Here is a 13,319-nt window from a genome sequence, read left to right as displayed (position 1 = left end):
TTCACAGATTATATCTACCACTAATTTCTTCCCATGGAAATGGTCAATATACTATTCTTTGGTTCTAAAATTGATGAAAATGTGGGCTGTTTCTCAAAAAAAAAAATACATTAAGAATAAAACATGCAAACCATGGCATAACTGGGACTGGGTCTACCATCAGCACAGTGGACAGAAAGTAGGAGATGCATTTTAACAGATGCCAACACGAATCATTATGAACCTTTATGGTGTTTGTGAGACATAAAATATACAGTGAACATTACAATCTTCTTGAAGTGTACCTGGCGAGAGGCCTATCAGGGAGCGGTTGGTCAGGGTGTTGTTTCCATTCATTTTAAAGTAGATCGGGATGGAGTCCAGAATAGCCTGCAGGTACTTCTCCTGTTCAAGACTACTGGATGAATCCGAGGATGAGGCAGGGGCTAAAAAGAGAAAAAAGTGAATGACTTCTATAATAAAAGCTGTTTGAATAACAGACTTCGTGATAAGAGTTTTATATGGAAGATTTATATGAACATTAAAGTTTTTTTTTTCCACTAGTTGTTTCATCAGAAAACCTGTAATCATTTGCAAACAGAACATCTGTGCCTGTCAGCACGTAAGCACACCTGTTGAGGATGGGTTCTGCGACTTGAACAGCCCCACTACACTCTTGCCATGAAAGCCTCCTGAGCGGAGCAGAACGGCTTTGGTGCGCGGGTGTTTCCAGCACACAACAGGCAGACGGTTGTGTCTGAAGCAACGGGCTACTTTGTGTAAACCGCTGTCCTGTACAGCCTGAGGAACAACCAGCAGTCCCGGGTAGCTGTCACAGAGAGAGAAAGTGTTAACATCTGTCTAACATCGGTGAGCTGCTGCAAAGCCACACAAATATGACTGCAATTAAAAAGCCTCCTGCAGAGGTTTGTGTTTTTGCATACAGATAAGAACAATAATTCAGTCAAACATCCCCTCCACAGGCCTTTTGAGATTCTCAGGGTTGCCTACTTATGAAATCGGTGACATCAGCACATGTAGGGTAAATAAGACAACCTCTAGTCGAGAGGCGGTGTACCTGCGGCACAGCGAGTAGAGTCTGTTTACGGCCGTGATCCTGAACTGCTCGCCGGACTTGGAGCGGGACGAGTTGGCGGTGATGGTGCCCATTCCCAGACGCTGGTAGTCACGGAAGCACGACTGCTCCACAAGCTGCTCCATGGTGGACTTCTCCGAAGCTCTCAAAGTGCTGCTGGGTGGCGGCTCACCATCGTCCGATACTACAACACAAACAGCATTTTCTTCAGTTTGTTTTTCCCCCCTTTCCCATTCTTCCACGTCCAAAAGTCACCACATTAAAATATGTCGCTTCTCACTTGAAATATCGTCATCTTCATGCCAGGTCATTCTGCTGCCTCTGTCATTCTTCTTCAGCGAGGGCTGGCTACCTCGGCCCATGGTGATCTTTCCAGCCCTCTTTGCTCCCTTGACAATCGTCTTTGATAGTGTTCTGCGAGGAGTACAGAGCAGAAATGATTTACTGTGGCATCAAAACCCACTCATAACAATATCTCAGATAACCATGTGTGAGACTGTGTGATTCATGCACGGAAACAACGCTCGGTGAGCTGGCACCCACTACAAACCTGAACCCAGTGTTTCTCTCTTTTTGCTTTGGAAGGATTAGCTGAGGTGCTGTTTGTCCTGCAGCAAATGCAAAGGAGCTGAAGATGGACTGTGGGTAGCGGATTCTCTGCAGGTGCTTCCTGAAGATCTCCACCATCTCTGAGCTCACCTCCTCATCAAAAGCCACTTTAATCAGCTGCAAAAGACAGTTGGTTAAACCGACTGCTTAATCACACAAGCAATGATTCAAATACAGCATTTCAAGTGCAAACTGCAACGGTGAAAAATGAAGCAAAAAATGCTGCTTTATCATTTATGTTTACTCCAACAAGGACCTCAATTTACAAGAAGAACTTCAGGTTGTATTAAAAAAAAAAAAAAGAGGTAAAACGAGCAACTGAGACCATAAACTCACGAGGAAAGAGTGACAATGACACTAATCTGACCTAAGTTCAGTCAGTGCACTTAACCTCTAGACCATGTTTGTGCTGTTTGTGCCTTTGGGGACATTTTAAATACATAATCTTACACATAATACGGACTGCTCTGTGTTTACTTGAACTAAGAATCCACCCCTGAAGTTGTGCTTTAGTTTTGGTGAATAAAATTTTATTATTGTATATTATTTAGCACTAATTAACTGTAATTGCACTTTGATAACCAAGCTACGGAGAATTATTTAACTTCTCATACATATCTGGTGACTTCTGGCTCCAACACACAACAAAATGCCAAAAGACCAAAAATGCATGACACCACAAACCAATCAATGGATGATGTCACAGTGTTTTTTATACGGTGGGGCATCATGACGCACTTCGCCAAGTTGATTTAAGAGATTTGCTCATCTGTACCAATCTGCCCACATATGGTTTCTGCACAGACACGTACACGCACAGAACAGCACAATAAAAACTGTAGAGATGGCCACACAACTCAAGTGACCCGCACTCACTTCCATCATCCCTGGCAGTAAAAAGACAGGAATGAGCCATAAAATGTTTTACAACGGTACATCCAAAGAGTAAAAACACATGCTTGGCTGAAAATTATAATGATGTGCCACACCGAATGTTTGAATGTTAGTTATTAGTTGTCCAATCTTTTAGTTTTTGATGTGCTTTTTTTTTTTTAGAATCTTTTGCAGCTCACCGAGTAACGAATGAGATCCAGTTCATAAAATAATGTGAAATAATATTTGAGTACCACATATTTAGCTTCAGGCTTCATCCTCTCCCAACCAAGCAATTGAACATCGTATATTCATGCTAATTTGAGAGAAGCGTGCTTTAGTGTCTACCTGAAACGTTGCAGAGCGGAGCTGCAGGCCTTCCTGCATGTTCTGCTGCAGCTGGTTCTGAATGCTGATCTTCTTCTCTTTGGTCAGAGTGGACACTGGGAAAGCTCTGATCACTGCCTGCTCCCCCACTGCATACAAACACACCAGCATCTCATTATTATACATACAACCCCAATACTGCATGCCCATGATGTTCAGTCCCTCGGGTGCATTAATGCCGATGGCAGCTAACATATCTGGACAGGTGCCATCCGTGCTGAAAGGTATATACAGGTTTTAGAGCAACATATGCTCCGATCCAGATTACGTATTTTTCAGGGAACACTGAACTGCATACTGCTTCTATTACAAAAACATGGCTTCATGGTAAAAGACGTATGTGCTGAACTGGCTTGCCTGCAGTCCAGACCTTTCACCAAGTGAAAACATTTGGTGCATCATCAAATGAAAGAAGACAAAGAAGACCCAGGACTGCTGAGCAGCTAGAAGGTTATATCAGACAACAATGGGACAACATTCCTCTTCTAAAAGTTCAGGAGCTGCTCTCCTCAGTTCCCAGACATTTATGGATTCAATTAGATTCAGTTCAGTTTTATTTATATATCGATGAATCACCACAACAGTTGCCTCAATGCTCTGTGGTTAAAAGAAGAGTGGATGCTACACAGTGATTTCTTGAGACATGTTGCTGCCATCAAATTCAGATTTTCCTTAAAAATGTTCTGTCTTTTTAAACATTTGATGTTTTTTATGTTCTGTTGTGATTAAAATACGAGATTAAGAAATTTGTAAATCACTGCATTCTGCTTACATTTTAAACAGCGTCTCAACTCATCAGGATTTGGGTTAGTATCCGATGCCCCTTACTGACAAAACAGACTTTTGCTTTTTTTAGTTTAACACTGAAAATTAGCCAATAAAAACAAAACATATGAGTATTTTTCCATTTTATTGAGACTGTTTTTGTGGTTTAGTACTCACCCAGTGGATCGTGTGGGATGCCTTTAAAGATGACACGGTATGTGGTGAGAAACAGAGCTCCCTCTGCTGGCAAGATGTGCGGGCCCCCAAGGAGGCCCCCTGTGGCCTCCTCCCTGCCATTGGGGTCCAGAAGCACCCGCAGCCCCTCCGCAACCAACTCTTCTCCAGGAAGCAGCGCTGGACGCAGAATCTTAGGCTGAAAGGTAAAAGCATGATAACCCATCACCTGCAGTGCCAGACGCACTGTACCTGTCTACAAACACATGCGAGATCCAATTTAGACATTTTTCATTGACAATAAGGTGCTCAAAATGAAGCGCATGTGCGTCACTGAATCAGATTTAAAAGCCTCAGGAAATCAATTTGTCTTCATAATGTCAAATCACAGCACCGCATGAATTTCTTGGACAAACTTAAGCTACGCACAAACGTCATCATTGAATTAAAAAGAAAAAACACCCCACACATCTTGCAAGCACACTAGTCATCAAACGGTGTTCAGAAATTAAACATCCAACAAAAACAAATTCCTACTCTCCGCAAAGGCCAATTTACCATTTCTACTCTCCTGAAAAACTCATGATCTACTTTTTAAGTGAAAATGTTTCTGTTTTATGCAGCTCACTGAGCTGAGTAAGGACTGGTTTTCACTTTATGTCCTCAACATGTCAACATCTGGAAACTGACTGATGTTCTATAGGTGAAAAAAGTGCATCACAACAGACCTTTGTAATCATATAATTCAAAAAGCAGCTGATACACAGTACATTCTGTTCCCTTCTTTAATCATTTTGCAATGAAAAACAACAACAACAAAAAAGGTGCAGTAATGGCAGTCGAATTAAATTCGTAGGTCTTTACGTTGGACACATACTTGTATAAGCGGCGTCTTTTAACAGTAAATACCTTTCATATTTGTGCGAATGCTGATTCAGCTGCAATGGCTGAAATTAGTTTCGGTTTAAACTCGCTTTCCCAGAGACGCGTGTGACTGACTCATGTCTTTGTTTCGCAATTTGCTTGATAATTAACTGGCTGCCGAGTATCTACTAAAGCAGTATCTACTATAAGTCAACAGTCAGGTCTGCACCCTGCGCTGCTTCGGCTCCTTCTGGCCTCCACAGTCAGCAGAAACACTCAGTTGTTCCATTGTCACAAATGTGCACGAGGAGGGACGTTAGATCATTCAAAACATTTCCCATTAAGGCCACAGCTGACCTGTGGGAGCGAAGCTCCGGCCAGGAGATAATAATAGCTTCTTGTCCTCGAATGAACAGCGAGACCAAGAAGAAAGTCCCTCTGCACCTCATTACTGCTGTGAGCTCGGCTGCTTATTGTTGCTGCACCTTAAAAGCATGCACTGCTTTCCTTCTTTAGGGTTATTGATGCCATTACTACTATTCAGACTTGTCACAAAGCCAGAGTCGGTGTTGTTTACACACTTTCAGCATTTTTTGGCATGATGCTTGCAGCTAGCAGTCCAAGATGGAAGCCTTATCCGACACATAAACATGTGAGTAGCAAACCAAAAGCTGCAGCAGACAGACAGCTCACCGCTGTGTCCAGGTTGCTCCCTAAGCAGCATTGGCATAATGTTTTAATGCATGTATAATTGTGTGATTTATCAAAAGCTGGCAGGAGTGTGGTAGAGTGAGGTCCAAAAGACTAAGTGGTAAAATATGAAAGCGTGATGATATCTGGAAAACACTGGATGACATTAGCTGGATGCAGAGTTGCAGCAAACCAGACCAAACTGAGCACGTGGACTAAACTAAGAGACATGAGTAAAAGTCTTCATTAAGTCAACAGTGCAGAAGAATACAGTGTTTAAAATTAGTCTGTGGTTGTCTGTGTTAGCTCTGCACAGACTGAAGACCTTTCATCCTGTTTCAGCTATAGCATGCTCCCCTCTGTAACCCTGATTTAGATAAGCGGAGGAGGACAATGGACTGGATGGACGGAAGCATTATGTCAAGTAATCCAGATTTCTTTTTCTCAGTTATCAATAAAGCATAGAGTATATATATAAAATATAAACATCGCCACAGTAAATGGTAAATGGACTGATTCTCTCACCCATTCACACAAGCACTTTCTTCTATGCTTTTAAGAGCTTTCTAGCTAACATTCACACACATTCATACCCTGATGGATGCATCGGAAAGCAACATGGGGTTAGTATCTTGCTCAAGGATATTTGGCATGCAGAGCGGGGGAGCCAGGGATCAAACCACCAACCTTCCGATCAGTAGATGACCTCGTCTACCTCCTGAGCTACAGCCATAGTGACGTCAGCTATTAACCATGGCGGGGCGGAGCTCACTAAGAAACCAAACACGCCATCAGGAAAGTGTTTACTGAGGTCTTAAACAAGTAGCAGTCTATAGACTTTTGTACAATTTGAATTTATTTTGCAATCAAAAGATTCACCCCCTGCTGGCCAGTGGTGAAAATGCAGGATTTAAGGAAGGCTATACCCATCTTTTAAATACAGTCTATGACATAGAACCAGATGCCTCAGATGTGATCTGCTTTTTCCTATTTGCCTGTTCAATGAGCTCTTTTGGCATATAACTTTTAGCTTGTGCCTGTTGTTAGATGATAAGTGTGTGATGAAAACTTAAATTAACAAACTATGAAAGCGAATTTTTAAGTGTGTTACCAGTGGACTCCTCACCCATTTGTAGTAACTTGCAATAATATGGGTCAAGTTCTCTATAGGTTATTATTATAAATGGAATGAAATGGATCTAAAAAAAAAGGTCTGCCCCAATTGATCTAAGGTTTGGCTATCAGACAGATGACTCTAGGCTTTCTCCTGGAAACTACTTGATCAGTTTTTCCCCCTAACTGTACTGTCATTAACTTCGAATGTGCTAACTAAGGCCTGCACAGTGTGAGCTGTAGCTCTTGGGTCTTTTGCACTTTCTCTGAGCATTGCTTTGTCTGAATCAACTGCTGATGATCAATTAATCAAGTGCATTTGATTAGCAGCATCTGGCTGCTGTTTACCCTCCTAATTCCTATGGAGGCAGTAAGAGTGTATTTAGTTTTAATCATTTGAAGACTTTTTTTATGTGAATGTAGCTGCATAAATACTGTATATACAGCTGCTGGGTCTATGTAGCATAGAGTCCCAGCAGCTCAGTGAGAAACAGCACTCACCTTCTGAATAGGAGGTAACCTCCTGCTCTCGCGGTGAACCGCCTCCAGCGCCTCAATCTGCATAGCTACAATGCCTGTAGGTCAGAAGCTGGGGTCAGTTACCATGTGTACACACACACACACACACACACACACACACACACGCACATGCATGTGTGTGCTTTCTATCAGGATGTGTATTTACAGGTTTTGACATGCCAGGAGTTTAATGAGCTCACAGGCCTCTGTTGCTGTTGGCCTGAGCTGAGAAAACACAAATCGGAGGTTTTACTCTGAATGCAGCTGAGGGAATCAGGGTGGTGACAGAGAGTGAATAAATACAGTTAGTGCTGTACCTGGGATCATGCTGTGCAGGCTCTTAATGTGCTCCTGTGTCACGCCGCTCTCTGTGCACACTTTATCGATGAAGCGGGCCACAAACCGAACCACAGAGTTGGCGACGTCGCTGTTTTCCGAGTCCTCAAACCCACTTTCAGTATCAAAGCTCTCTGCCACACTGCCAGCAATGCTGCAAACACACACGATGATACAATGAAAATGAGAAAGGTCAAGCCACCATGCCCAGGAGGAGATCTGATCCTAGATGTGAGAGTTGTGTGCTGACAGACATGGATTTAAACATGCACTGTGCTAAAGAGCAATGAAGGTGAGAGTGATTTGCAGCCTGGCATGAGCTGAGTGCTGATGCCTGGATCGCTGGCTCAGACTCTATTATCCAAAGAGAATGTTTCACATGAGAAACTGATGCAACCTTCCTTTTGGATGCACAAATACTAAGTGATGAAATCCAAATGTCCTCTGTGGGAAACAAACAAGTCTGGGGTGAAAGCAAAAGAAATTGAAAGAAATTTTCCACATAAATACATTCTTGGCTGCAGCTTTTCTCTCATCTTATTATAAATAGAAACAAAACACATTATAAAATAGCAACATTGTGTTCTTGTGCAATTAGGAACAAAATGTAAAAAACTGCAAAAAGCTACATCCTCCTGACCTTCAAGGAAACAAGAAATGACAACAAGAAAATCTACATGAATACCCTTCGGTTTTCAGGGGAAGACGTTCAAGGAGGGGATCTTCCCCTGTTTAATTGACTCCACAGTTGGTACAGAACATAGGAAATCACTCCCACTCTTATTTTGTTTGGTTTGGGTGAGTACAGCGTAGCTCCATTATAAGACAACCTGATGGTTTTAAAGTTTCCAGCAGAAGTAAATGAGCCGCACACTTGTTTCGTGCAGTAGCGATGTGAGCCCACAGGATGGATGCGGTCCGGAAACAGAAGGGGAGCTGCGATCCATTTGGCTAAATAGGAAGGTATCATGTAGACCGCAAGCTCTGCCACATCCACCCACATGCTTATCATCACCTTATTAAGAGAAGCACACATACTCCCAAATCATGAAACCCAACATGGAAGTTTCCTTCCAAATAAGACTAATCGCTCTACCTTGCAAATGCAGAACAAGCCAAAAAACATTAAAAAGGTTGCAGTCAGGTTTAAGATGTTAAACTGCTCTCCTGACCTGTTTGTCACAATGCTGTTACTGCCGCTCTCCCAGTCAGTTGCAGGGGTGTTGCGCAGAAGCTTGTTCTTGCTGCTGTCCAAAGGCACCAGCAGGTAAACCATGAGGCTTGCGTAGTGGATGGCCTGGCTGAACACGGTGCTCTCCTCGTTCTTCACGAGCTCCTGCTGCTTGTCTTTGCTCAGACTGGGCCATAAACGCAGCTGCTCTGCTGCTAGGTCCATGGCTGTCTGCTCTTCATCTCGGTCCGCTGCAGGCACGGCACCAGCATCCTAAAGGAGCAGAAAATAAACATCTTAACCTCTTAAGCCCCAACGCCCCCTGATATGGGGGCAAAAGGCAGGAGATCAGTTAGGCTTGGGGCTTAAGAGGTTGACAGCCTGCTCAAAAACTTGTTTTGACATTCATACTGTCTTTGAATGTAACTTTGCTAAAGAAGCCAAATGTCATGGTTTGTTGAGCTACTTAAAACCAAGATTGCTTTGAAAAACGTTATTTTGCATTTATATTCGGATATTTGCTTGAAAACTACATATTAGTAATAAATTATAATAAAATTATTTTCTCACTCTGATTTTTAGTTTAATACACTTAAAATTGTTACAAAATGTGCAACAGTCCCTCCTATCCCTGTTTTACCTTTAATGTGGCGGTGATGCCCCCCTTTTCCTCCGGGGCGTTGAGATAAAGGGCTCGGATCTGGCTCTGTACTTCGCTGTAGAAAGTGGCTTCCCAGAACTGCTGGTTGGTCCAGATGGGATGGTCCTGTATGCAGGTGTAGGCAAACTGGTTCACCCCCGGAGCCAACTTCTACAAGACAAAACAGAGATCACACAGTGAGGACAATGTGGACAAAAAAAGAGAAAAGAAGCAAGATTACACAGCAGGCTGTTTGGTGGTTAGTTTTCTATGTGGGGCTGATTTTTCACTGGATTTGTGACCGACGCTGCATGTTTGTGTAGACACGCGATCTTGTGTAGAAAGAGAAAAGAGCCCTCGTGAATTTAAATCTTGGGGGTTATTAAATGACTGACTGATGGAGTAAAAACATAAAAAACAACCTAAAACAAACAAAAAAAGGATAGAAAAAAAAAAGTTTATGTCAGCTCCGATAGTAAAAGACACTCACCAGATGTTTGACTGTCGGGCTTAAAAACAACAAATGACAGTCTCATTGTTTACAATTAAATATATGTTAGGACAGCAACTTCATTTCCTGTTTTCATAAAATCGAATTCATGTATCAACTAAAAACCTGACAAAGTCAATCAAATCCTTTTTCACCCCCCGTGAGGACAAACACACTGGAGCATGTGGCTCCACAGCCAAACAAAGGCACACAGCTTCATTTTAAATTCTGATGGAAATCAAAGCGGGGACACAAATCATCTGCGGTACTCGGCAAAAGTCTTGAATCAACCCTAAAGGAGGCAGACTTTCTTGGAATTTGTAAAGTGCTCTTGAGCAATAGTTCTCCAGCTTTCTGAATAGCTATCAAAACATTTCTTTGGGCACTGGCTGCTTTTTCAGTATTTTTCAGAAGAATTGAAGAACACCTTCAATTTTCAATCTAACAATGATTCCAAACACACAGACAATGGGGTAAAAGCAAACCTAGATAGAAATAAACACTCAAGTGAACACCATCAGTCATGGTGTGGTCTCCCCAGAATGGAGATCTCATCATTATTGCAGCAGTGAGGGATCATTTTGAGAGAGAATGGAATTAAAAAAAGGCAGCAAACATCCAAAGAAGAGCTTTAAATGTCTTTCAATAAATCTGGCGATGTATTCCTGAAAGCTACTACTAAAGAAATTACAAAAAAGTTTACCTAAGAGTTCAGGCTGTGTTCAAGCATAAGGCTGGTGATTCTTTCATGCGTGTTAGAACTGAACAGACTCTGTTTTTGCCTGACATACTGTTTTTTCAAAGTATGGTTAAACAGGTTTCAATAAATCATTCTCATTTTGTGTGGTTCAAGACTTCTTAGTGCATAAACACAATTATCAAGCCATGAAAATACACATTGGACTCAGGTCTAGAGCTAAACGTTTCTCTTTTTGTTCTCCTGAAGATGAATACAAACAGTCCCCCAGCCTGAGCTAAAATATCCTGCATGCATTATTGGAGATATAACTTCTTAAACAGATAACAACTCCTACTGATGAAGCAGCACACGTTCTTGTGCCTACACTAGTGAAAAACAGCAGTGCTGTTGTTTTTCACTAGTGTAGCCCAAGCAGTGAATCACCTGCTGCTTACAAAAACAGATTCTGAACATACTGTACCGTCCTCAGCACAAGACATGAACGTTGCTGCACACTGTACTGTAATAACGCATGTTTAACCACGCTGGAAGTGGTGGGGAAACAAAAAAATAAATCAATCACGCCACGAACAACACGATCCAAATACAAGCACGGCGTGCCATTAAATTATCATCACAAACCAATCGCCCACAACCGTCCACCTCCCTTCAAAGTCTGACAGCCATATGTAAGGCTGAAGGCTTTTATTAGATTAGCTTCTGAACCCTCCCCCTGAGCCGGACACAACACGGTGGTTTCTATTATCACTTTATAGTTTGCCTTTGAAGGATGAGAACTTTGGAGGTGGGGGTTATGGTAATTATAACAGACAGAACCAAAACAGTTTTATTCCCAGTGAAATGGGCCAGAAGCCAGAAGCCAGGAGAGCTGGGAGCTAATGCCCGCAGCTGCAAGCACATAGCACTGATAACGCAAGTCTTTCTGGAGCTGTGTCTTGTTAGCGGTTTATGGGTGTTAACAGGTCAGCGGTTTTTCTTCATAATTCAGACAAATGTGGTTTTCCGCCTTAATAACACATGTAATTGAAGAAGAGCTGGCAGGTATGTCTTACTGTTTAAAAAAAAATGTGTAGGTTAAACCTCTTGAAAGAAAGAATCATTCTGACATGTTGACACACAACCGAAGCCGAGCCCTCCTCCGCTTGTCTCCTAATATTAGATTACCCAAATGAAACCGCTTTTTCGGGAAACATGACTCTGCTGAGCGCAGCAGATTTTCATGAGTTTTCAAGGTGTTTAAAATAAGAAGCAATAACATCCTGCTGGCTGATGACAGAGGCCAAGACAGATTCAAATGATCACAATTTAGAAAAAGAATGTGAAATAACAGTGTAGGTTACTAAAGGTCAGCTGTTTTTGTTGTAGCTTTTTACCCTTTATTTAATGTTTTAGGTGCATCATTTTACATTGACTCAAACCACGAATACTGCAGTTATATAGTGCAGCTCTGCAGTGGTAGTGCAGATCCTGCACTGGTTGGGGCATTTCTTTGTGTCTCCACAGGTACCTTCAGCCCCAGAGATTAAAGAGGCAGGATATACCATGCAATGAAGAACTGATATGATATTAAGATATACACTCACTGACCACGTCATTCCACCTGTTCAACTGCTGTTAACTCAAATATCTAAATGAGTCAATCACATGGCATAAAAATAAACACTGAGGCCTGTAGGCATGGTCAAGACGACATGCTGAGGTTCAGATGGAGGATCAGAAATGGGCACAAAGGTGAATTAAATGACTTTGCTGAACTGCTGATGAACTGAGAATTTCCCACACAACTATCACTAGTGTTTACTAGTAAATGTCTGGAGTCAGTCTGCCAGCTTGAGGTCAGACTGCCTCGAGCTGACAGAAACACAAGAGTAACTTCAAGTAATTCACCTGTTAAAACTAAGGTAAGAGCATCTCTGAATGAACAACAAGCAGACGGGCAACAGAAGTATAAAACCAATGCACCATCACCTAAGAACGGGAAACTGAGGCTACCAAAACAGAAGATTAATGTCTGATGAGACTCAATTTCTGCTGGTACATGGCATGTTATTCAGTTCAATTCAATTTTATTTATACAGTGCCAAATCACAACAACAGTCACCTCAAGGCGCTTTATATTGTAAGGTAGACCCTACAATAATACATACGGAGAAAACCTCAACAATCATATGACCCCCCCTATGAGCAATCACCTTGGCGACAGTGGGAAAAAAAACCTCTCTTTTAACAGGAAGAAACTTCCGGCAGAACCAGGCTTGTTTATGGACGTAAACAATGGTTTAAGGCTTCTGCTGGTGTCATGTTGTCAGGTATATTTTCTTGCCACACTTATCCATCCCTTTATGACCACAGCGTACCATCTTGTGATGCCACAAAGTTCAAATGATCTCAAACTAATTTCCTGAACATGACACTGTACTCCAATAGAGTGACTTTGGACTGGGGTGGAACAGGAGATTCACATCATGGATGTGCAGTTGACAAATCTTCAGCAAATGTTTGATGCTGTCAAACAGTTTAATATGGACCAAACTCTCTGTTCTGAAGGCAAAAGGGGGTCCAATCCTTGAAGCAAGTATAATGAATGGATGGTGAATGTATACGTGGTGGCAAGCCCAATATGTTGGTCAGAATACTACTATAGAAATAATGTTGAGTTTTTCATGAGAAAAACAAAGTATTTTCCATTTGTAACAGCTCCTCCTGCAGGGCCTTGCCATCAACTGTTCCTAAATGATGCCTCAGCACTATGACACACAGTTTACCTCTCCTTCCATTTAAACCACTCGTACTAGACACAGATTTCACCTGACGCTTAAATGCAAGCTGCCGGAAGACATACTTGTAGACAACATTAGGATGTCATTATGAGAACATGTGTAGATAAACTGTTTCCGCAGTGCAGGAAATGAT

General features: G+C 42.0%; 1 protein-coding gene across 2 annotated transcripts in view; it reads right to left on the bottom strand.

Annotated features, from left to right (window-relative positions):
• Window positions 1-13,319, bottom strand: part of sbf2 (SET binding factor 2) — a 108,627-nt gene that overhangs the window by 23,361 nt on the left and 71,947 nt on the right. For both annotated transcript variants that reach the window (XM_084934449.1, XM_084934458.1), the window contains exons 18-28: window positions 9,217-9,387; window positions 8,578-8,849; window positions 7,387-7,559; window positions 7,052-7,125; window positions 3,887-4,082; window positions 2,906-3,033; window positions 1,626-1,801; window positions 1,356-1,489; window positions 1,058-1,259; window positions 612-808; window positions 285-425 (exon numbers count right to left, since the gene is read on the bottom strand). In XM_084934449.1, the coding sequence (XP_084790575.1) occupies window positions 285-425; window positions 612-808; window positions 1,058-1,259; window positions 1,356-1,489; window positions 1,626-1,801; window positions 2,906-3,033; window positions 3,887-4,082; window positions 7,052-7,125; window positions 7,387-7,559; window positions 8,578-8,849; window positions 9,217-9,387 (1,864 nt within the window). The remainder of the gene's footprint in view (window positions 1-284; window positions 426-611; window positions 809-1,057; window positions 1,260-1,355; window positions 1,490-1,625; window positions 1,802-2,905; window positions 3,034-3,886; window positions 4,083-7,051; window positions 7,126-7,386; window positions 7,560-8,577; window positions 8,850-9,216; window positions 9,388-13,319) is intronic.

This window comes from Perissodus microlepis, chromosome 1, assembly GCF_051167445.1.
Source record: "Perissodus microlepis isolate ML-2025 ecotype Zambia chromosome 1, ASM5116744v1, whole genome shotgun sequence".
NCBI classification, from domain to species: domain Eukaryota; kingdom Metazoa; phylum Chordata; class Actinopteri; order Cichliformes; family Cichlidae; genus Perissodus; species Perissodus microlepis.
This window is presented reverse-complemented; position numbering and strand designations above follow the sequence as displayed.